The 26,105-nt window shown below is 41.6% G+C and overlaps 1 protein-coding gene across 1 annotated transcript in view; it reads right to left on the bottom strand.

Annotated features, from left to right (window-relative positions):
- The window catches only part of si:ch73-267c23.10 (serine incorporator 1), a 50,801-nt gene extending 26,049 nt beyond the window's left edge, over positions 1–24,752 (bottom strand). The window contains exons 1-3 of the mRNA XM_035152927.2: positions 24,365–24,752; positions 11,021–11,182; positions 5,719–5,912 (exon numbers count right to left, since the gene is read on the bottom strand). Of these exons, the coding sequence (XP_035008818.1) occupies positions 5,719–5,912; positions 11,021–11,182; positions 24,365–24,403 (395 nt within the window). The 5' untranslated portion in view covers positions 24,404–24,752. The remainder of the gene's footprint in view (positions 1–5,718; positions 5,913–11,020; positions 11,183–24,364) is intronic.
- Positions 24,753–26,105: the final 1,353 nt, after the last annotated feature.

Here is a 26,105-nt window from a genome sequence, read left to right as displayed (position 1 = left end):
TGATTGTGTTCAGGTGTTGAAGGCGAAAGAAGGTGCTTGCACTGATATACTGAAGCCCAAACTGCTTCAGCACCCTTATTGTCTGTGTAGCCATGCAAACCGAAAGACAAGGACAACAACTGGTGAAGTATAAGTAATTTAAAATTGTAAAGTTCAAATGCAGTTGGTCAAAAAATGTTTCCCTCCTACATTGTGTAAATGGAAAAAGTAAATGTATTTGCTATAAAATCTGTATAGCTAATACTCGATAGAGGAGTGATAATTAAACTACCTGCTGCACTGCAAGCCACAGTGAAGCACAGATGGAGTCATCACTCGCAGTATCTCCAAGAATCTTGGCACATTATATTCCACATTAAAATGCATTCCATATTTATTAGCTGTGCAAACAAAGTCATCAAGCTATGCAAATGCACTTCACGATGGTCAGATGGTAGGTTTTACAAAATACGTTGCTAATGCTAGCTAATGTTAGCCTTATAAGCTAGGTGGCTTAAAATAATAGTTAGGCTGGATATCATCAGATAATACATAACGGACCAGGCTGCCATAAAATGATTACTTATCACATTGAAATCATTATGCTGACTGATTTGGAAGCTTGCAGACAGTGGAAGCTGAAGCTGCTGCTAACAGTGCACCTGATGAAGCGATGGAACCGTATTTGCTGTCATCTCACCCGGTTCTGGCTTTGATATCCCATCCTTAACTCCATCAAGACACTGGGAACATAATCCTCCTTTCTGAAATGAGCGCCGCATACGACTGCATATTTTTGTGACAGATCCAGCGTTAAAATCTTCTCTCTTCACTTGCACCTGAAACGCAGGCTCTAAATCTAGTGCCACTCTTTCTGTCAGGAAAACTGTGGACACGATGTCCTGACAGGCTGGAATTGGTGCAGCCCACACAAACACAATAGTTCAGCAGGATCACAGATGTTGAATGCAATGTATAACTCCAGAAAAAAACGCAACTTCCTTAAACATAGCAGATCAGACTCATGACCAATTACTACTACTGCACAGTTTGCAGTAGAGATGACACCCCTTATGTGACATAATATGACGTGATATTGAAAGAAAAGCATTTGTAGGAGCAATGCTGTTCGCTCTGAATTTTTCCCTAATGTCTTGTAAAAAACATCATGAATTAACCTTTTGACTGATCATTTTAAAAAGAGGCTAAGTGTGAATTTCGTAAAACTTTTGACCTGCAAATTGCTCTTTAAAGAAGGATGGTGGTTTAAAGGCCCTGATTTCCTGATGCAACCTGAGAACCACTGGCCGATACATCCTCAAGTACCTCTCGTACTCAGTCTCGTACTTGTCCCAGATGTCAAGAAAGTTGCCGTGGTTTTTGCTGCAACTGCTCTGCATGATCATTGTCCTCTAACCCAGCTTACTGGGCACTTCTCATCATGGGACATATAGATCAAATCTGCAGCTTACCTCTTGAAATTCAAATTCACAGAAAAGTCACTCTACGCACACATCTGTTAAATCAGACCATGCCGGACAACAATTGTCCATGAACTATCTTGCAGAGGCTGAGGAAGCACTTGTGTCTTACATCCAAGAACAATTCTTCAGAGATTAAATGACTGAGAGCAGTATAACCTAAAAACTAGATCCTATCCTCCAGAAGGAAACCCTGAGAGTTGCTGGCAAAGCCAGATGAGACCAAATAGCCGGATATTCTTCCCAATGACAGCCACTTCTCAAGACTATTCCTGAGCAACATGCACACCTTGGTGGGTCCCTGCAGAAGAAACCAAATGCTTTCCAAACCATGAACAAAATATTCCGGCTGTGTGGAAGATAACTCACAACTGCGTGCAATGGCATGGTAATGCAATGGAACAAAAGATGACCGACCAACCTCTAAACCGTATTACACCTGATCTGCCACTGTTTACCCATACTGGCTTGGACCCTGACAACGGAACAAACAAACAAATATATCACAAACTCCAAGAAGCACTTGGTCATCTTAACTTTAATAAGATCCAAAACTTGATTCTCCAGAAAGGTTTCAAGTGAACTTTAAAAAACCCTTACGGTTTGCATCATTGAGGCGTATTGGAGCATCTCATCTGAACAATCAAAAAGATTCCCGACTCAATCACAAAGGAGCAAACCTTAAGCGACGAAAGTCTCCAAACAACACTCGAGGAGGTGGAGGCAGTCCTTAACAATTGTCCTATCACAGCATTGTCCAACGATGCGAAAGGCCTAGGACCTCTAACACCAAACCACCTGCTTCAAATAAAGGGTATGCCAATTCTTCCATCCAGACTTTTTGACAAATGGGATACTTACTCAAGAAGAAGATGGAAACAGGTCCAATACATCACAGACCTCTTTTGGAAACGCTGAACTCAAGAGTATCTTCCACTGATTGGGATAGACAGAAATGGAATCAGATAAAAGGAAATCTGAGACCAGGCGATATAGTGCTGATCATCATTGAATGATCAAAAGGGTGGACAGGTCCATTACAAAACTGTGCCTACTCAAAAACATGACCTGACAAGCCAGACCTGACTGACCTATGTTGAGACGACCCTATACCCCTAACCCCTTCTTTGCTTTGATCCAAGATAATTTGATTTAATCCGAAATTATAAAAATAATAATAATTGTTTTTTTAGATTGCGTTTTTGAAGTTGCACCACATTAAATGTTGTGTACTAATTTTGAATTACTGATTTACCTTCAAATTTAAGTTGTGAAACTGACAAACTGACCCTTGAAATTGACACTTGAAAAGACTTCAAGGCACAAATGAACTCATTAAACTGAGGGATTTGGGTAATTGATAAATCCTAATCTCTTGAGTATATTGGTTTGTAGATTCTTATAGCATATGTACATGAAGAAATTGCCCTGTAATGGCCAATTAGGGGCAAGAGTGTTGACGCCATTGTGCAGATTTACTTTGCAATGTTTTGGACAGTTATCCAGTCATGTCATGATCAAATTAAATCAGATTGTAATAATCATCCATTAATAATAATTATACTAATAACAATCAACTCAACACAGGACATTCCAGCACATTATTATCATAACTCCCAATCAAAATATATGATATTTCATAACATAAATAACATAACATTACAATGGAAAATAAATCTGCAAAATAGCAAGGAGAAAAAGGGGGCTTTCTAGGTCAGGAAACAAGGAGGAGCTGAAGGTTTTTCAGACGGAGCTTAAGAGGAGGATCAGGGAGGGAAAGAACAACTACAGGAAGAAGATGGAGGACCAGCTGCAACAACAGAGTTCTTTCTCACCTGGAGAAGCCTGAGAGCACTGGGAGAATCATGTTTTTTTATTCCTCCAGTGCTGTTGTGCCCGTGAGTGGACTAGCAGCTCAGAAGGGTAAGAGGGATCATGAACAACTATCTCTCTCTCTCTGTTGTCTTATTCCATCTTATTTCAACACCATTTTACCTGCACTTCTGAGAGACAAACTGGAGCATGTTGAAGTAGACCTCCGCCTCACATCCTGAATATTGGACCATCTGACCAACCAACCACAGTATATGAGGACCCAGGACTGTGCGTCGTACACAGCTGTCTGCAGCACGGGGGCCCCACAAGGAACGGCCCTGGCTTCTGTACAACTCAGCCTCCTGTCACCTGCAGAGGTTCTCTGATTACTGTGCAATCGTCAGCCTCATCACAGATGGGGACTTCAGGAAATATAGAGAACTGACGCAGGACATAGCTGTGCATCAAAGTCAGTCATTATATTTTATGTTTCATGTGACATCCTGTCCTTTCTGTGGATTAAATGTGAAACTCTGTGTTGATTGTACTTGAATGGCTGTGAAAACAAATTTCTAGTGTCTAAAGACTTTGTGGATAGGTGCCAACGGAACTGCCCCTAGATCAATGCGGGGAAATTAAATAACTGGTGGTAGATTTCCCCCCTTCTTGTAAGTATCAGGGTGTTCACCTGAAAAATAATCTGGACTGAACTGATCATGCCATTGCACTTTACAAGTAGGGTCAGAGCAGACATTATCATTGTCTGTGTGCATCTGTGAAGACATCAGCCATCTTCTTTGGAGGGATTTTCTGGGGGAGCAGCATTTCAACAGCTGACTAGAGGGCCAGCTCAGTCCTGGGATACCCCATGAAGGAGGCTCCTTCAATGACAGACTAATGCACCCTAAGTGTCTGATGGAGAGGTATTGCAGGTTGTTCCTCTATGCAACAGGACGACTGTACACCCAGCCCTACTCCCAGTAGACCACACACACCTATTATGGACTGCACTTTAACTCAGGTTTAACTCTGCTAAATATGCAATATTCATTTCTGTCTGTGCAATCCATTTATCTGTACATATTCTAACACTGTATATATAAGTTTTTATTCAAATTCTTTTTTTATATTTCCTTACATTTATAGGTATTGCATGTTTATTCATCATTACTTAACTGATGTCTATTTTGACTGACCTCTTTGCTGCTGTAACATGGCAAATATCCCCTGTCTGAGTAAGGATGATCTTATCTTATTTTTTAGTCAGCTATGTACACAAATAATTTATGAATGAAGCTGTTCACCAAGTAACATGATGGTTGGTACATTTTTAAACTGAACAAACTGAACAACTTTTTCTGAACAATCAAAAATATAATGAATAGATCAGAAATACACAGTAGCTGCAGCTGTAGTAAAGAATCTCAAGACACCAAATGTGAATGCAGGGCAAAGGTAGCTGCTGTCCATGATGTAAACCTTATGAAACCTATGATCACAAAAAGCCTTATTAAATACACTTGGGGCCTGATCTACTAAAGGTTGTCACGTGTGCAAACTTGATTTCACCCGCAAAAAAACATGCAAGCTGATCTACTAACGGTGCGCACTGAGGATTGCGTGCAGAATAACCAGCACTGTCCATTTAGTACGTTTACCTAAATTAATATGCAATATCAGGCATTTCTACCCAGGTGTGCAATATATTGGGAGGAGTAGATGCAAATACTTGAATGCACAAGCATTGTGATTTACAAAGCCTGAAAATAATTGTGGTGGTTGTGACTGCGTCTATATTTAGGTTTGAAATGTAGGTGCTAATCTGCACAGCTTTGTGCACAGATGGCTGCAGTTATTGTGGTGAGGAGGAGACGGCATGGAAGAAGACGGACCCCTACCTGTTTTATTTGCCGAGGTATTATTAATAGCAATTTTTTCTTCTTCTCTTAATTTCGTTGGTCGCTATTTTTGTTTTATCCACAGCATTTACTTTCTCGCAGATACTCTCCCATATCTCATTTCTTTGAGTTATATTCATTTGTTTTGCCGTAGCTCAACAACATGTTTGTTTGCCTCTTCCACTAACACCTCCAATATCATGATAATAAATTTCGCCTTGTGCTTGCGGTCACTCTGCTCTCAGTAATGCTCCATGGCGGAAACCAGTTACTACTGCCTTTACCATGTTTGCACCTTTTATCATTTACGCAATTATTTTTAGTAGATCACCCGCAAACCGCCCACCAACCAAACGTGCAATCTGTTATAATCCACAAGCAATTTAGCACTCTTTATTTGGGATCTTAGTAGATCAGGCCCTAGGTGTATGCTTGTTTTCAGAAATTGAATCAGAAGGCAGCTAGATTTCCAAAAACATGCACATGCTTAGCTCACCACATATGGAATAAAATGAGTGCATTGCTGGGGTAACTTCAATCCTTACCCATTATGGATGGCAGCACGGGGGTCTCTGCTGTTCTTGATATTGATCATTAGAGAAGAAAATCCCAGGAACCACATACTCATGCCAAAGCAGACACGGTACACTGCCTTGTAGCCCACAAACATTTCACAGTTGACATTAGCCTGTAGGCTGGGGATAGAAGAACCTGCCCCATCTTCACAGAAGCCTGGGATCTACAGCAAAACAAAAGGAGTTTACATTTTACCTGTACAAAGTATCAATAAACAACACCAAGATGATCAGGAGCTGAACCTCGTTGAGTAAGGCTGGGCAAAACAATTTAACAAAATAAACATTATGAACAACCTTAAAGGGATAGTTCACCCAGAAATGAAAATTCACTCATTATCTACTCACCCCTATGCCGATGGAGGGCTGGGTGAAGTGTCTGAGTCCACCAAACACTTTTGGAGTTTTAGGGGTAAACAGCATAGCAGCCGAATTCAATAAAATTGAAGACATTGGTGACCTATCTTTAGACGTAATAAAAAAACACAACATGCATCTATACTGCTTGTGCGATGTCATCAAAGTGTCCGCAAGCCCCGACATTCATAATCAAATCGAAACAAGGTCATTTCCACTAGAGGTGTGCATCTTCACTAGCCTCACTATTCGATTACGATTTAGCAGTCAATGATTTGATTCACAACGATGCATCAATGCATCTCGATGCATTTCAATGCATTTAATGTATCACAATGTATCTCCAATTTTCTATATTACTGCATGTGGCACGATTAATACAATCACTCAGACAAACATGAACTCTGTTTTTATTTAGAAAGTGCTTTAAAAAGTATTATAGACTGTTAACGTTATAACAATTGTGCCGTATTTTACGAAATAAGGTCTTCAATTCAAAAATCAGACTACAACAGTAAGTCTATGACAGTGGTCAGTGTTCTCCACACTGATTTGACATTCATTCAATTTAAACTTGTGTGCTGCAACTTAAAAGGACAAACTCTGATACCCCGCCTGGCTCCCCCTGGCCCTCCTTAGCAGCACCACTGCAATGAGGCGCATTACTCCGCAGGTCAACAAGTGACTCTGCTCCTCTGATGTTTTCTAATCACTCACTTACAACTGATCTCTATAAAAACCTGCTGGATGAATATTTATGTTCCTGGATAAACGAGTCGTCGCTTCTTCTGCAACAATGAAGTTAAAACATTGCGTTAGGTCTTAACCCTGATGTCCTGGCTGTGCACGTCATGTTACGTTGTAATCTGCGGGAAGAACCTCTGTCGGCAGGAGTGTGTGAGTGTGTGTGTGTGTCTGCTCGTCTCTGTCCCTCTTCACATGAACTGATAATCACTTGTATTTAGTTATGAATCGATGATGTCAGATCTTGACTATGGATCGTTCCAGTCACTTTAACCCTGATGTCCTGACTGTGCTCATCACGTTACGTCTCGTGTTGTGTAGCTGGCTTAAACAGTGTTTATTGTTAAAGGGGACATAGCATGCCCATTTTACCACAAGTTGATATGGTTCCTTGGGGTCTTAATGAAATGTCTGTAACATACTTTGGTCAAAATACCACAAGGATCATATAAAACAGCACCCTTTTTACCCTGTATAAAACAGCCCTCCACAGAGCGACCTGTTTTGAGTGCCTGTTCCTTTAAATGCTAATGAGCCAGCTCCCCCCTCCCCCCTCTCCCCCCATGATTTTAAACGATATAAATTACATATTTTATATGATATAAATTATCAAATATGCATCCCATACTTTGTATTCCCTTTGTTGTCCTGGAGTTTTAATTTTCCCAATCACATAATTAAATGTCCCCTCTGCCCATCCACTACAAGCACACAAGCAGACAGACAGAGAGAGAAAGAGAGGTGGGGGCTATGAAGACCATCATTTACCCCGAACCCCGACATTCAACGGGTACAACAACAAGCGGAGAAAGCAGAATCGCGGGCTGACCTTATATATACAGTCTATGGGGCTGACCAGCGGAGAAATGCTCGTCCCGTGTGAACAGCCAGGCGGCTGCGCGCTGGAGAACTAACACAAGACCATGTAGGGAGACTTCCAGTTCCTTGTTACGAAACAATACCCAGGAAGCGCAATCGAGTCGCTCAAGCATGACGTTTCTGACTTAGAGGAACTATAACAAAACGCGCGAGTGTTTTTTCCCCAGAGTTTTTGGGTTGGTAGACATGCCAGATACCCACATTAACCTGTAGAAGCACTAACAAAGTGGAATTTGCATGCTATGTCCCCTTTAAAATGTAAAGTGAGCACAGGTCAGAGTGGGAGTGAGGAGGAAGCTCCATTGAACGTAGCGGAAAACATGAATCATTTATGTTCGGTCTCTGCATCGATGCAGAGTCGTCCAAGTCTGCATCCCGATGCATCTAAGAATCAAGATATTTCCACACCTCTAATTTACACCGTGTTTTAAGCCTAAAGGTCCACCAGAAGTGGCTAAAGCTAAAGGAAGTTAGCATTTCCGACAGTCCCTAATTGCACCTCATCGGAAGATATCAGCGGACTTTTAGGCTTAAAACATGGTGGAAATTAGGGCTGCATGATATATGGAAAATCTATCGTCATCGCGATATCAAAACTGTGGGATAGATATATCGCAAAAGACAGCAAAAACTGCGACAAATGGTGTTCCATGCGCCATGCATTCACGCTCTGCGTGTCAAAAATATTTGGCCAATCAGATGGAGCCCTGCTGCCCTAGACAGTAAATTAAAGACATTCAGATCATTGACAGGTCAATGAATCATTGTTGGAAAAAGAGAATAGAAAAAAAACACGAGAATTTGAAAACAGATATTGCTCCTCCTCTTCCGACTAAATTCTACTGTGAAACTCTCTCTCTGTCTCTCTCCCTCTGACTTGCTACAGTTTTAAAAGTTGATTTGTTTGTCGTCACAATATCGACACTGATCATCACATAATGATCGATACTCTCTCTCTCTCTCTCACACACACACACAGTGTGACCGGACACTCCATATACAAATTTGTAGTGGTCTCTCTTGAACTATTTGGAAATAAAAAGATATAAAAATAACTAAAGACTTATTAAAAAAGAAATAATTATCCCAATTATAAATAAAGATTTGTGCACATAAAAACAATCAACTTAAAGTGACCTCTTTTGGGATCATAATAAAGATATGTTCTCAAACTGAACTCATGAACTTAATTATAGATAAACACTTCTTCACAAAAAATAAATCATTAACTTAATTTTAAATAAAAGATTAGCTAAAAATAAAAAATTTAAATATTTATCATCTTAAAATATATTCTTTAAGGATCGAAAAGAATACTGATCTTAAATTTACAAACTGTCAACACTGAAGATTACATTGTTGCATTGAACTGAGTGAGTGCTTTTGCATTTACATTTTAGTGAGAAACTTGTGCTTGTGCTTCACTGAGGATCTTTGTCAGTCTTGGTGGCAGGGAAGCAACTGCTGTGATCAAGCTCTTTTCCAGGCACAGTCTGTTTCTTTGCTTTGTTTTGATCACAGTCATTGCAGAGAAGGAGGCCTCACATAAATATGTGGAGGCAAAGGGTAGTAGCTGCTCCTGCTCCTGCTTCACACACACCCAAAACTGTGTGAGTGTGGATGTGGCAAACTTCATCTGGAGGCCACGGTCAGATGACACTTCCAGGAGTTTTTCCTGATAAGTGACAGGTAGCTTGTTTCCGTTTGCTGCGGGGAGGCTTTTCACATCGTGTCTTGAGATGACCTGAATTCAGAAAGTTTCTTCTTAAAAAACTCAGGTGGCTTACCAACATGACTTTCATGTTTTGTCTGGAGATGCCGCTGAAGATGTGCTGGCTTCATGCCACTGTTGGCTAATCTCTCCCCACAGAAAAAACACAAAGGGTAAATAACCAAATCTATGTTATTGTTAATATTGTTGAAGTGTCTTTCTGTTATTTTATTGTGAAATATTTGCTCGCTTTAAGGTCAGACAATTTCATTTCCGTTTTTTTAAAAACATGCTTTTATTTTGAAAGTGTCCCGGTAGAGACGCGGACTTCCTGTTATGAATCTGTAACTTCACAACGGAAATGTTTTATGTTTTAGCGACCCTCCGAAGAGGCACAAGCTCTTACGGTGTTGTTTAGGGAAGTTTCAAATAAACCTGAAAACATCAGTTAAAGTCTCAACCATCTTTCGGGGGATATGCTACACAAAGCCTTGGGTGGGTGGCAACTCGTGGACGTAAATCCCATTAAAACATATTCTTGTGAATACTGACGGAATTTTGCCGGCTCTGGTTTCACCTTCTTTGGCAATTGTCCCTCTGTGTTTTCAGCGGCATTGCTGCTACGCTTCAACCGCGACTCCATTGTTTGAGTTTTCAAGGCGGCAGTGATGACAGGTGATGACAGGTGGCGTGTGCCAGGTTGGGTCAAACCATCCTGGTATGGGGAGACTCTGGGTTTTTAGGATAATGAAATTGAATAGCCTACTGAATATAAAATTCAGTTCATGAACTTACACTTATATTTTATTGAATATTTATTAAATAACAATTTTTAAAGGATTTTTGAATGGATGCTAATTTTAAATATATTTTTTAAAAATCTCACGTACCCCCTGGAGTGCCTTCACGTACCCCCATTTGAGAACCACTGCTGTAGGTGATCTTAGTGGAACTGTGCATGACTCCCCGGGTGTCTGCCCCGGACATGGTGGCGCTGCGGCCGGGCTGTGCGCCTTCTCCCGGCTGTGGAGCTGTCCGTGGTCTCTGGGTCCTTAGCCAGGGACTGTTTATGTATATTTATCGCAAGTCGTATCATCATCGCAATATTCAACAAGGATATTGTATATCGCATGTTTTCCTAATATCGTTCCGCCCTAGTAGAAATGATGTTTTGAGTCGAATTTGAATGTCGGGGCTTACGGACACTCGTATGACACCACACGAGCAGTAAGGAGGCAGTATTTACGTCTGAAGATAGTTCACTAAATCCTAGTCCCCCCTTTTTACCCCTGAAACTCCAAAAGTGTTTGTGGACTCAAAGACTTCACCCACCCCTCCATCGGCATATGGGTGAGTAGATGATAAATTTCATTTTTCTGTGAACTATCCCTTTAAGTTACATCCAGAACAATTGTATGATTTTGATAAAGCAGTTTCTAAACATCACCACATGCTATTAACATCCTGCAGATGGAATGAGACAACAGAGAAAAAAAGAGAGAGAGAGAGAGAGAGAGAGAGAGAGAGAGAGAGAGAGAGAGAGAGAGAGAGACAGAGAGAGAGAGAGCGATCCCCTCATACCCTTCTGAGCTGCTCGCCCACTCCCGGGGACAGCATGATGCAAGCGACAATGGTCCCCAGCAGCAAGATGAAGGCATAGATGACTCTGGTAACAGTGGAGTTTCTACTGCTTGGGCAGCAGCTGCACATCAGACATGTTGCACTGCTGCACAGGCATGGCACCTGGGAACAAACAAAATCATACATTTCAGAATTTAGGAGGAGACATATTTTCTGACTGAAGCTTAAACAGTTTTAGTAAAAACTCGTAGCATATCCCCCAAAAGATGGTCGAGACTTTAACTGATGTTTTTGTGGTTTATTTGAGCCTTCCTTAAATAACACCGTAAGAACTTGTGCCTCTTCGGAGGGTCGCTAAAAACATAAAACTTTTCCGTTGTGAAGTTAGTCATAACAGGAAGTCTGCGTCTCTACCGGAACACTTTCAAAATAAAAGCATGTAATACAAAAAACTGAAATGAAATTGTATGACCTTAAAGCGAGCAAATATTTCACAATAAAATAACAGAAAGACACTTCAACAATATTAACAATAACATAGATTGGGTTATTTACATAGGACATGAATAAGACAATTACACATCTGACATGACTTAATTGTGCATAATTGTTGCTCACTAGTTTCTACAGGGAACCAATCTTACAGGTATCCATTGACTTTGACACTGCACGAAAACTGATGATAGAACATCCCCATAACTGTGACCATTTTTGGAGGAACTCCATATGATCACAAGATCTTTCCTGAAGTCAATGGAAACAATGAATAAAGGGCTGTTCCACTCAATGCACTGCTTAATGATGTTTCTAAGAGCAAATATACGATCAATGCATCCGCTGCCTCTTCTGAAACTGGCCTGCACCTTTCTCACCCTCTAGTCAATAGTAGTATCAATTCTGCCAAGGAGAACTTTGCAGAAGACTTTGGATGGAATGAAAAGCAGTGTGTTACCTCACCAGTTGTCACAGTTCTGGAGGTTGCCTTTTTTAGGGAGCTTGACAATTAAGCCCTTTTTCCAGTCACCAGGTATTGCATCCTTTTCTCAAATCTTCCTGAAGAGGTCTGTGAGTGCCTTGGTTAAAGTTTGAAGGTCGGCTTTAAGCATTTCCGCATAGATGGTGTGGAATATTGGTATATTGTATATGTTTACTTATGCTTTGTGGACCTACAAGGTCAGGTTCCATGGTAAAAGTAGCGCATGCACATTGACCTTTATCACGTAAGATGACAGTAAAGTGATTGAACGCTATCTCTGCGTCCGCCTAGTTAATACACCATAATAACAATAAAAGTAAGTAAGTAACGTTTCCTCACAGGGAAGGAGAGACACCCGGTGTCGGTACTAGTGAGTACAATAGTCCTGTTTGGAAGAATCTCACTTTTGCCAAGCGTTTAAGATCGCGCTCAAAATGGAGCTGGCCAACAGGAGAGGGGTGGAGAGTGAAAACGTCAGGGCGGCAAGCGTTCACAAGGTGAGGCTGCAGGGAACAAAAAACTGCTACAGATGCAAAGGGAAAAATCTTCACGCAAACTGGTGGCTGTGTGGAAATAGGTCTTCCAGATGGACAACTTATTGGTGTTGATAATGGGCTCTATGTCAGATTCATCAGCCAGAGAACAAAGCAATTTCTCCATAGCAAAGTTTTGTTTTTTTTGAGTTTGGGCACTCAAGTTTGATGACGTCAAGATATTTCCTTTGTTCACTCTGCTAAACCTTTTTCAATTCAATTAAATTTCATTTGTATAGTGCCATATTATAACATATATTATCTTAAGGCACTACAATTTTGACGGGAATCCGTTAAATCAGGAAACAGGAGAGGTGTGCATGTGATTCGGAAACAAACCTTTCCCGAAAGCCATGTATGTCCACTGTCATTCTCCCAGACTGAATTTGGTACTCTGTGAGGTATGTTAGTACATTCTTTGATATGCTGAACAATATAAAAAGTTTCATGACAGCTGGTCGTGGCAGATGACTCGCTCCCAAATGCAAAAAAAATCTTAATTTTTTACTCATCCCACTTGGGACATTTTATCACACATTATTTACAAAGCCCAAACTGTCAGTATCTCAGTGTATTGACCTAATTGAGGGACTAAAAGAGATTTTGCTCGGTTTATAGTGTGATTTTGAATAAGTGACGAAGCTAACAGAGGAGCTGATAAAGAGAAATTAAATCATGAGACGGGATATTACATCTCGCAGACTCGCAGGATCTGTGTGGGGATGTAACCATCTGGTCCAAACGTGCACAGTTTTGTGATTCCGTGCCCCAACCACACAATTGCAGGTGCAGCCTGTTGAGCTCATTACGTTATGGCAAGGACCCACTGGCTGTGATTGCACCGTGATTCTGCTGTGTGTTGCGATTGTCTGTTGTTCACACTGGCAGCATGGTTCAGCTGCTACTGCCAGCACTATTTTTACACAGGATTTGCCTTGAAAATGGTCTTAAATGTGTGTGTGTGTGAGAGAGAGAGAGAGAGAGAGAGAGAGAGAGAGAGAGAGAGAGAGAGAGAGAGAGAGAGAGAGAGAGAGAGAGAGAGAGAGAGATACAGCTTCAAACTGTATAGTACTGGCATTTATTTGAGTACCTGCTACTTTAAACAAGGACATACATTTGTCATACCATAAACCTCATAAAGGCTGTAGCTATTTAAAAGTCAACTTAAAGGGGGGGGATTCTTTTTGCCAGGAGTTTTTTTACCACTTTCCTTTAATTTACAGTAGAAGAGATCATTCCAGGTGTTTTATTAAAGGTTCAAACAGAATATGAGAACATCAAGCTTGTGTTTTTAAATGTCTATGCGCCCACTAATGGGGTGAAAAGAATGGCATTTTTAAACATTTTAGATGATACTGTTAAAACCTGTAGTGGTGATGATTTGATGTGTTTTGGAGGTGATATTAAACAGGAAATCCCACCTTAGACAGGAATCAATTAGAGCCATCCTGCATCATGTCGTAGTCTGAATCAACTGACTGAGGCACATGAGCTGTCTGATGTGTGGAGGGTTTTTAACAGTAATCATAGACAATACACCTGGAGTCACGCAAAAGAAAATGTTTTATCCCTGGCCAGACTGGATCACCTCTATATTTTTAAAAGGTGTTTTATTCAGCCTGTGGGTTTTACTGATCATTGTTTAGTCTCCTGCTCCGTTTTTATCAAAAAGGTTTGTTTAAAGAGCGCCTATTGGCATTTTAACACAGCCCTTTTAAACGACCAGGCTTTTAGAAATGCTTTTAAGTTATTTTGGTTTTCTCACAGAGAGAGCAGGCCTGCCTTCAACTGCATTCAGCAGTGGTGGGACTTTGGAAAAACACAAATCAACAACTTTACCAGCAGTTCATTCGCAATGTCAGCAGAGATTTAACCCGGACTTTGAGGGATCTGGAGAGACAGGTAGAAGAACTACAGTCTTTAGTCGCTTCTACAGGAAATCAAGGGCATTTAGACTCCCTCAAGTTCAAACAGTCTGCTATAGCCAACCTGCTGTGCGTCTCAGCACAGGGAGCTCTGGTCAGGGCACGACTTATGAACATCTCACAGATGGACGCCCCCTCCCAGTTCTTCTTTGGGTTGGAGCAGAAAAATGGACAAAGGAAGACCATTCACTGTTTAAGAACGGGTAGCGGCTCTGAAGTCTCAGACTCGTCTGAGAGCAGGAAGTTTGCTGCCGGTTTCTATAGAGACCTCTTTAAGAGTGAGTGGTCAAGTAATCCAGATGTGCAAAGCAGCTTTCTGAATGGTCTCCCTCAGGTCAGCAGGAACAACAACAGAGAGCTAGCCGCAGAAATAACACTGGAAGAGCTGCACAGAGCCACCATGAGCCTGCAGCGTGGCAAAGCTCCAGGGATAGACGGCCTTCCTGCTGATGTCCTTTTGGTACATCTTAGGACAGGATCTGCTCGAGGTAATCAATGACAGTCTCCAGAACGGAAAGCTCCCTCTGAGCTGCAGGAGGGCCGTCATCACCCAGCTGCCGAAGAAGGGAGACCTACAAGACTTGAAGAACTGGAGGCCGGTCTCTCTGTTGTGCACGGATTACAAAATCCTGTCCAAAGCTCTGGCCCTCAGACTGAGGGAGGTTATGGCGTCCTTCATCCACCCTGGCCAGACTTACAGGCTCATAAGTGACAATGTCACATCGATTCGAGATGTTTTGGACCTCTCCAGTTCATTGGCAGTAGAGACTGGTCTTATTTCCATTGACCAGGAAAAGGCTTTTGACCGGGTTGAACACCAGTACTTATGGCAGACTCTGGCTGCTTTTGGGTTCAACCCAGGCTTTATAACCATGGTCCAGGTTTTCTATACTGACATTCCAGGCTGAGTGCTCCTTTTAACATCCAGAGAGGGGTGAGGCAGGGCTTCTCTCTCTCTGGTATGTTGTACTCTCTGGCCATCGAGCCTCTACTCCATAAGCTAAGAATGGTTTTAAAAAGGTGTGTGTTTCCCCCAGTGCAGTGTATCTTTTAAATTATCAATTTATGCAGATGATCTTATCGTCCTTGTAAATACACAAAAAGACATTGATATTTCATCTGACACTGTAAACAACTTTGGTTTTATATCTTCTGCAAAGGTGAACTGGGGGAAGAGCGAGGCTCTGATGGTTGGAGAGAGGCTGGGGGATCGGCTCAGGCTGCCTGGAGGTCTGGTCTGGAAAAGGCGAGGACTCAAACACCTCAGAGTCTTCCTGGGAGATGAGACCCAAATCAAAAAAAATTGGGACAATGTCCTAGAAAAAGTCAAAGGTCGACTGTTAAAATGGAAATGGCTGATGCAAAAAAATGTCGTACAGAGGCCGAACACTCATTGCAAACAACCTGGCCTCCACCTTCTCTCCTGGCAGAGGTACAACGGGTTTTAATAGATTTCTTTTGGGGCAAGATGCACTGGCTCACAGAGTGTCCTTTTCCTTCCTAAGGAGGAGAGGGGACAGGGTCTAGTCCATCTGGCCAGCAGGGGCGCTGCCTTCCGCCTCCAGTTCCTACAGAGGTTGCTGACTGGGCCAAGAGATACTCTGTGATGACCTCTATCCCGGTGCATCCTGCAACATTTTAACACCCTGGGTCAGGATTTTAGCCTGTTCTTAATGAATGATACCAAGATAATCACACCATCTCTTCCTGTTTTTTACAAAAGTGTTTTTAAAGTCTGGAAACTTTAAAAAAAAAGAGAGAAGGCAGCAGGGGGACTCCCTGCACTGGCTGCTGCAGGAGCCTGTCCTGTACGGGACTGTTTTAGATCATCCCCGCTGGGCAGAAGTCACCCTGTCCAGAGTGCTGTGGGCTGCGGGGGTCTCCATGCTGGGCCAGATGGAGGAGCTAGCCGGGCCCCAACTAGAAGACCCCACGGGGCTGGCCAACAAGAATCAAGGAGAAAGTACTTGACCACTGGAAACAAAGGCTAACAGGTCAGGACATCCTGCTTTTAAACTCATTCACAGATGGTTCTATTTCCCCCAATGTGGAGGACCCTTTCCCCGCCACTTTCCTGGCACTGGATACAAAAGACTCTTCTGGGCCTCTGGTGAAGCCAGCTCACCCGGTCTCCCTGGAGGGAGCTTCGGGTAAAACTCTCTACAAACTAATGGTAAAAACACTGAATATAAAGAAACTTAATGGATGAACTGACACTCCTTGGAGGAGCTATCTTGGTTTAGACCAAGAATTCAAACCTCAGTGGAGGTCGCTGTACAAACCTCCACTCAGTAAAAGACACGAAGACCTTCAGTGGATGGTGCTCCACGCCATCATGGCAGTAAACACTTTTGTCTCCATAATCAAAACTACAGTGGAAGACAAATGCCCATTCTATGGTGGTCGAGAAACCATCTTTCACTGTTTTTATGAGTGTCACCGTCTTTCTGATTTCTTTCTGTTTTTACAAGTTGTTTTTACCAGTTTTAAAGAAGTTTTTAACAAGCAGGTTTTTATTTATGGTTTTAGATACACGCGCCAACACAAACACAAACACAAAAGCCAGCTTTTAAACTTTGTTTTAGGGCAGGCCAAGATGGCAGTGTATATAACCAGGAAGAGGAAGATAGAGGAAAACCTCCAGATTTAGTCCGTCCCTGTCTGTATCAACATGATTAAATCCAGAGTATTGGTTGATTTTAGTTTTTATAAAGCAGCAGGTGACCTGGACTCTTTTAATGATCTGTGGTGTTTCCAAGAGTTTTTATGTTCTGTGACAGCTCAAGAACTTGTTTATGCTGATTACCTTGTGTGAATCTTTTATTTATATATTTATTGCCGAAATGTGTATTTTAAAATAATTTATTAGGTGGTACAATGTGTGTAGTTAAATAGTGCCTAATAAAGTTATTTTCAAAAAGTGTGTGAGCTGAGAGCTGGTTGCGGTTAATGAGGGGTTTGTGCGATTTTGTTCTATTTGTTGATAATTCTGTTTATATATATATAGTGTATTGTCGGTTATTAGGGTTTGTGGTGTTGCGGTGTACACGGAGGAGGTGTTAGGTGGTGCGTGTGTGTGTGAGTGTTTGCAGTCGGCCGCGGGGAGGGTGGTGGGGCACAGCAGCGTGAAGTCCGCTGCTAGAATGAACAACGCGGTTGTCATTTTTCAAGACAGCGTAGAGAAGGCGAACACGTGGTGGCGACCGGGATTGAAGTGAGCGATACGTTCGTATCTGTTCTGCCTCTCGCCACACCGACGGTTAAAGTGACTCTGTCTAACGTCCCCCCGTTTATTAGAGACGAGACTTTGATAAGAGAACTGTCCAGACACGGAAAGATAGTGTCTCAACTAAAGAAAGTGTCCTCAGGATGCAGGTCCCCTCTGTTAAAACACGTGATGTCCCACAGAAGGCATCTATTTATGATCATGAATAACAGGACTGAGGACCTGAACCTGGTGTTTAAACTCAGAGTGGAAGAGTTCGACTACGTGATTTTTGTAACGTCAAACAACACGAAGTGTTTCAGCTGTGAGAAGGAAGGACACCAGGCTAAAGCGTGTCCACAGAGAAATAAAACAGCTGACACTCAGGAAAAACAGGAGGGGGCAGGGGGGGTCCAGCAGGAAGGGCAGGAGGGACAGGAGGGGACAAGTGGAGTCCAACAGGAGAGTCAGGTGAGTGAGGAGGGACAGGAGGTCACAGGGGAGATCCCAAAGGAAGGTCAGGTGAGTGAGGAAGGACAGGAGGGGGACAGGGGAGGTCCCAAAGGAAGGTCAAGTGAGTGAGGAAAGACAGGAGGGGACAGGGGGGGTCCAACAGGTAGATCAGGTAGGTGAGGGGGAACAGGAGGGGACAGGGGGGGTCCAACAGGTAGATCAGGTAAGCGATATTGACATGGAGGGTGATGAGGAGGTGCTTAAAGTTCCTCATCTGAAAAGAAAGACCAGGAGCAACAGTGGAAGCTCAAAGGCAAAAAAAGGAACAGTGAAGAAAGGAGGGAGAGGAGCAGCAGAGTCTGAGTCCAACATGGAGACCGACTCTGCTGACAGTGAATCCTCCGACTTCAGGACAGGAAGCCAAAAGAGCACAAGAAGCTACAGTGCGGGGAAGATAAAAGTGTTTCTCCAGAAAACAAAGAATATGAAAGGATTGAAAATAGAAGATTATTTCTCTGATAAAGAGCAGCTCTCAAACTCTGCCCGGCTGCACATGAGCAGCAAAGGCAGAGGAGGCTTCACTGACCAGGAGATATATAGACTCAAAATATTGTTCAAAGAATTAGACAACAGAAAAACAAAAACAATGATGAAGATGATGAATAAAGTTTTACATCCTGATTACCAATCAGTCCTGTTTTTGTGTGGGTTTTTTATATTTTACAACATGAGTCTTTTAGTTCGTTGAATATAAACGGAGCCAGAGACGCGGCGAAGAGGTCTCTGATGTTCCAGCAAATGAAACTTAAAAGAACTGAAGTGGTGTTTCACACCAGAGTCTTTGGAAGTGGAGGAGGTGGTGGAGGGCAGACTACTGGTGGTGAGGGCAAAGGTTGAGCAGTTTTATTTAGTTTTTATGTTTATGCTCCTGTCTTAGAACCCGACAGAGTCTGTTTTGTAAAGGTTTTACACACAGTTTTAAGCAAAGTTAAAATTTATGATTTTTTATTTTTAGGAGGAGATTTTAATTGTACAGAAGATGATGTTTTAGACAGGACCCATCTAGAACCCCACAGTGCATCGCAGCGTGCACTGAGGCAGCTGCTGCAGGCCCATGACCTTTGTGATGTGTGGAGAAGGATGAATGACAATAAAAGACAATACACCTGGACTCATTGCAGAGGGAATTTAATTTCCATGGCGAGATTGGACCGGTTTTATTGTTTTAAACATAATTTTAACATCTTCAAAAAGTGCAATATACTCCCTGTTGGTTTTACGGATCACGCGCTGGTTGTGTGCAACGTTTTTATCTCTAAATTAAAGTCCAGAAGTGCATACTGGCATTTTAACACGTCTCTTTTATGTGGTGCACATTTTAAGGATGTTTTTTTGGAGCGGTTTTAAAGAAAGAAAAAATGATTTTATTTTATTTCTTTAAAACTGTGGTGGGACTGTGGGAAGGTTGAGATAAAGCAGCTCTGTCAACAGTATACTCTCAATGTTACAAGAGACATAACCAGATCTATGGAGGATCTAGAGACGGAAATTGTGGAGTTGCTGAATTTAATAGATTCCACTGGAAATCGAGATCATATTAAAGATCTCAAGTCTAAAAAATCTGCTCTTACAGACCTACTGGGCACTAAGGCTCAGGGGTTGCTGGTCAGGTCACGGTTCCAGACGGCAGCGCTCATGGATGCACCATCGAAATTCTTCTTTGGAATGGATAAGAAGAACAGACAAAGCAGAATCATCCACACTCTGCGATCTCCTGAAGGAGAAGAACTCAGTGACAGCAAGGAGATCCGGAAGAGAGCCGTGAGTTTTTATAATGATCTGTACAAAAGTGAATACACTGAGAACAATGCCATGTATGAATCATTCTGTGGAGAGCTGCCCAATGTGTCCTTAATTCGGGATATTGTGGACTTCTCTAGTTCATTAGGCATAAAAACTGGTCTCATTTCTCTAGACCAGGAAAAGGCTTTTGACCGGGTTGAGCACCTTTACCTCTGGAAGACTCTGGAGAGGTTTGGCCTCAGCCCATGTCTCATAGCTATGATCAAGGTTTTGTATCAGGACATTGAGAGTGTACTGAAGATTAATGGAGGCCTGAGTGCACCTTTTAAAGTGCACAGGGGGGTGAGACAGGGCTGCTCGCTCTCAGGGATGTTATATGCACTTTCTATCGAACCCATGCTAAATAAGATAAGAGCTAACATTGAAGGTTTGATTTTAAATGATTTTTAAAAAAGCCACATTTTATCAGCATATGCAGACTACATCATCGTCATTGTAAAAAACCAGAAGGATATTCAAGAACTCGGAAAAATTGTCAGTGATTTTAAAACCATGTCAGCTGCCAGAGTAAACTGGGGGAAATGTGAAGCGCTGGCAGTTGGAAGTTGGGAGGGGGTTCTACCCAGCCTGCCGGGGGGGTTGATGTGGAGAAGAGACGGTCTCAAATACCTGGGGGTATATGTCGGCAATGAGTCCATAGTTCAGAAGAACTGGGAGGGGGTGGCTGAGAAAATACAAGGAAGACTCAACAAATGGAGATGGCTGAAACCACAGTTATCGTACAGAGGCAGAACATTGATAATTAACAACCTGGTAGCTTCTGCTCTGTGGCATCGGCTTGCATGCATGGAACCACCAAAAGGACTCACACAAAAACTACAAGCCATTTTAACAGATTTCTTTTGGGACAGATTACACTGGGTGCCCCAGTGTGTATTGTTTTTACCAAAGGAGGAGGGGGGGCAAGGGCTGGTGCACATTCAAAGCAGAATAGCCACTTTTAGATTACAGTTCATCCAGAAATATCTCGCAGGTCCACAGGATGTTGTTTGGAGACAAGTGACAAACAGCATCCTGAGGGGGACAACTGGTCTGGTTTTAGACATGGCACTGTTCTTAATGGATTTTAAGCTTTTAAAACTGTATGGATTATCTCCTTTTTATCAGTCACTTTTTAAGACATGGAACCTTTTTAAATGGAAAAGGCTGGAACCTGCAAACTCTCTGCACTGGCTATTGGAAGAGCCGCTAATCAATGGAGCCAGGCTGGATGTCCAGAGCAGCTCAACACCAGGCCTCACCAGTATGCTGTGCACCACCGGAGCTGTAACCCTGAGGAAAATAGATGATGCAGCAGGTCCTGGACTAACCGACATCCCGGCTGTGGCTTCTCTCATTGGACAGAGGTCCATGCGACAGGCAGAGAGAATTTTTATTTATGGATTAAGAGACTCACAGACGAGGAGGTAAAGATGCTACAGGAGTACAGTACTGGAACCGAAACCCCCGACGACAGCGACCCCTTTCCAGAGTTAGGGTTTAGTCCAAATCTGGACGGGCTCACAGGACCTTTTTTAAATAAAACGGACTGGAAACAGGTATACCTGTACACAGCCAAAGGAAGAGCCATGTATGAATGTTGTGTTTTAACCCTGAACAGAAGCAAACTGGATGTGAGGACTGACACGGTGTGGAGGAGAAGACTGGATGTGGACAGCAATGTCAAACCAGTGTGGAAGGTTTTATACAAACCACCTTTGAAGAAAAGGACTGGTGACCTGCAATGGAGGATTTTATACGTGCCATCGCGGTTAACAGTTTTATTTCTATCATCAACCCAACAGTCAAATGCAATTGTCCATTTTGTGGAGAAGCAGAAACAGTTTTTCATGCTTGTAAAAGACTCTGTTACCTTTTTAATACACTTCAGAATGTTTTTAAACAGTTTGATGAGCCATGGAATAAGAGTGCCTTCATCCTAGGAGTTGGATATAGGAAATCCAGCCAGTGCAAGTGGAAATGATTAAATTGGATAGTAGGAGAAGCCAAAATGTCCATCTACAGCAGCAGGAAAAATAGAGTAGAGGACAGGACAGGACAAGAAGCTCTTCCTGTTTTTATCTCGCTGCTGAAGGCCAGAGTCTGGGTAGATTTTAGGTTTTTTAAAGAAATGAAGAACATGGATGGCTTCATCAAACAGTGGTGTTTTAATGACGTAATATGTTCTGTGATTGACGATGTTTTAATATTTAATATTATTTTCTAGGTAGGTTTTAATATTGTTCTGAAATGTACTGTACAGATCCACTTATTGTCATTGAAACATTGACAGTAGTTTTGTATACATTTTGAAAAATAAAGGTTTTAAATCTCTCTCTCTCTGACACACACACACACACACTGATAAGGTGGTGTTAAGCGATACAGAGGATCAGATATAGTCAACAAGTTAATACCTAGCCAGACAAGGTCGGCTTAGTACGAGCACAGACTAGGCCATGGTAATATGTGCCAGATAACAGCACATGGCCAGCTTGACCAAGCTTAAGACCAACACAAACCATGATAATGTGTTCATTAGTGTAAAATTGACAGAGGCATGGTCTTTATTTTGCTTGAACATTACAGTACCTTAGATAATCGTTTACTCAAGAGTAGAGCCAAGCAAACCACATTGCTGCAATTATTAGTAATTTATTAAATTGATGACAATTTCCATAATATAATAATCACGTATATATATTATAAAATCCCCAAATATTTGCTGGTCATAGCTTGGAAATGTATCTGTTTGTTTTCTCTATTTCAAAATCACTGCAAATTCCGCATTTGTTATGTTTGTTTTAATATTTGATTATTGCAAAACTTGTGACGAGTGTCATTATTTTTAATCATTCGTATAAATTGTGAGGTTGTTGAATTCGGAATTGAACAGATAAACAACCGAATAAAGCATTTGTACTGCCCAGCAGCCTAAGCCTATTATCCTCTCGTGGTAATTGTTGTAACTCAAGCCAGTTATCTAAAATGGATCCTGTCCCATATGTTTGATTATCTACTCTTATGCTCTCCTCCTGCAGTACATATACCTGCTGTTACCATCATCTGAATCCATTATTTTGAAGGTATTTCTGATTATGGCCCTTTTCCAGACCCTGCACAAGGCAACAAAGCCGAGTTAATCCAATTAATCATGTGTAAGCAGATGACCAAGTCTGTTATGATCAACTATTTACATTGCAGTGGCCTCTATGATTTCCATTATGAGACACACTACACCTTTGTTTTGTGTTTATTAGAAACTACAATGGCAGTAGAGCACATACCCCCACCAGGGCCCAATAGTACCATTAAATTCCATCAAGCTGTGCCAAAATAAACACACTTATAGAAATCAGTCCCGTAAATATAAATTGTTTATTTAACAAGGATCCTTAAAATTATTTCCTGAAAAATTCATTAAAATGTCAATAAAACGCCATTTTTCGCAAAGTGGAAAAAGTGGCAACATTTTATGAATTCTTCTTTTTGTCAAATACCACAATTACACAAAATTTCTGTTTTTGCGTTTTGCTGCAAACTAACTAACAAACAGAGGAAATGATGACACTCATTTTTAGATATATGTGGATTGAGCAATTTGGTCAAGTAAGCCGTCATTTATTAATGCGCGTCTATTTGCGCTGATTCGGTAAAGATGCTTGGAGCGGCCAAAAAGATCGAAACTCTGCCTTGTTTTAGAGCAACAATTTATCACATCGTGTTTCAGGGATGTCTAGTTGACTCTGACGTCACGGAATTAGTTCTAATTTGATAAAGTACCATTTACAATTTTCCCCTTGTTACAACAGTCATGTGCAATTCTTCTCTTTTCACTGATCAGACATCTGCCCATTCCGTCTTTGAACTGTTAGATACTGGTCACACGGTGTAACTTACTACATTGCTGTGAACCAGTCGTTATAATTTTTGATTATGTGCTTGTAGATACAACAAGTTCTATCACCATCTCTCTAATGAGATATAAATGACTTGTGAGCTCAGTGAGGACTCCACAGCTTCAGTAATTAACGGGTAGTTTGGTGAAATGACATCAATACGGAAACTGTGTAAAGTGACGGTGGTGTCCGAACTAAGCAGTGAGCGAAAGGCAAGTGATCAAAACGCCGGTTACTAGAATATGGTCGTTTCCGTTCTTCCCACAAACATACAAACAGTCGGGGAATGAATACAAAGCAATTCATCGATTTAGTATGACGAATGTAATCATTGCTCTGTGAATACGTCAACATCGAACAAGAGTCACTAAATGCTGTACGTCACGTTCTGCTCTATCTTAGCCCAAAAGAAAGGGCAGTATTGGGACTAAAACACCAGGTATAAGACTAACATTTAACATCAATGGCGGCTGTTGATAACACAGTTCATTTTCGCAATATCAGAACTTACACAACTGGCGAATGTCAAGGCTCCCAGAACAGCTCCCATGGCTGCCCAGTTTCAGACCAAAAGGTTGTAGTAACAGTCCGTAAATCCGTGTTCTTGCTTCCGATAATTTTGTGTCTCTCCAGGGTAGGTTTAAAACAGAGCTGAAATTAAGTGCTGGACCACAGTCTATGTCCTGGACACAGGAGTTTAGTCTGAAATCCTCATTATGCCCGGGCAACACTGGCTGCGTGAGCAGCGCATGACGCCTGCGCCACGGGTCTGCTTCTTGTCACGGGCGTCTGTTGTTCAGACAGGCATCTTGTCAGCGCTGAGCTGCAATTTGGGATGTCTGATATCACTAATATTTTTCCTCACGCAGCAAGTGTGGCTGCTTCATTAAACCTTTAGATTTACTGAAGTGCTGTTATTTGTTCATTATCAGAGGTCTGTATCAAGCTCATCAGACCCAAGTCCACAACTTTTCAAAATTAAAGCTCTGCAATTCCGCTCAGTGTAAAGCATTGGATGCAACAACAAAGTGAACGTTATGCTTTTACTTTGAAGACAAATTGCCAAACAGGAAGTGATTCTGTGAATGCTTTCACATGACGGAGATCAGCGCCTGTGTTGTATAAAGCTGCTTCCAGACATGCACTGGACTCCAGAGATCCGTTTCTCCGCAGGGACTGTATGTGTGAACAGGGAAACCTATTTGATGTTCCATAGTTTAATAATAGAGAAAATTAAAGAAAAAACTAAAAACTAGAACCCTACATTAGCTACATAAGCACTCTTCATCAGCCCCAAATGAGCTAAATAACCACTGTATACATTTTCAAAGTGACTTAGGGACTTTGTTGTGCAATAGAGATGGACAACATACAAAAAAACGTTTTTTAGACACAATAGTGAATTTTACATGAATAAATTAGTCCTAATGTGCTGCGTTGAGATGGATGCATACAAAAAGGGTTATTATAACCTGCCAATGAATCCTTATTTCGGCAGGGTGTTATTTTATTTAAATAGATCTTTTAAAGATCAGTTAAGTTACATTTTTCTCCCAGCTGTTGTGCCAATGAATCAAAAGCCAAACATAACAATTGGCAACACTTCCTCTACCCATTTCAAAATAAAAGCTCTCCAGCTATTCTGTTGACTGAAGCCATTCATTTGTTTTTTAAACAGCTTTTATTCTAAAATATTTGAGGAGATGCATGACTTCATACTGTAAAGTACTGGTATTTATTTCAGTATAAAGGACCAGTTTTATACAAGGAAATACATTTGTCCCACCAGAAACCTCACAAAGGTTGTAGTTATAGGCTGTTAAAAGTTATTGAAGAGAACTCCAGATGATGGGCAGTAGTCTCTGTCACAATGCACGATGAGTGAACATTTCACGATGAGCGAACATTTCATAAAGAATTGATGACACAAAGCCAGACCTCTATGACCAACGCTGGCAGCATGAACAACAGACAACCGCAACATACAGCGTTTCCGTGGCGCAACCGCAGCCAGTGTGTCCAGGGCCTGACAGTTCACGTTCTTTTCTGCTTGTAGCACCTACTGGAAACTAAGCAAGACTGAACCATGCAGTGAACAGAGAGAGGGGTGAAATATAAAGGCTATCCTTACAATTTTGCTAAAAACATTAACTAACTAATAATACTAACAATCTGTTCTCTGTTCACTGAGGTTTAAAATTACACTTTATACATTTCTTTTGTTCTGACGGGAAAAAAGGAAACATTTTTCT

Source organism: Hippoglossus stenolepis, chromosome 3, assembly GCF_022539355.2.
Source record: "Hippoglossus stenolepis isolate QCI-W04-F060 chromosome 3, HSTE1.2, whole genome shotgun sequence".
Taxonomy (NCBI): Eukaryota; Metazoa; Chordata; class Actinopteri; order Pleuronectiformes; family Pleuronectidae; genus Hippoglossus; species Hippoglossus stenolepis.
This window is presented reverse-complemented; position numbering and strand designations above follow the sequence as displayed.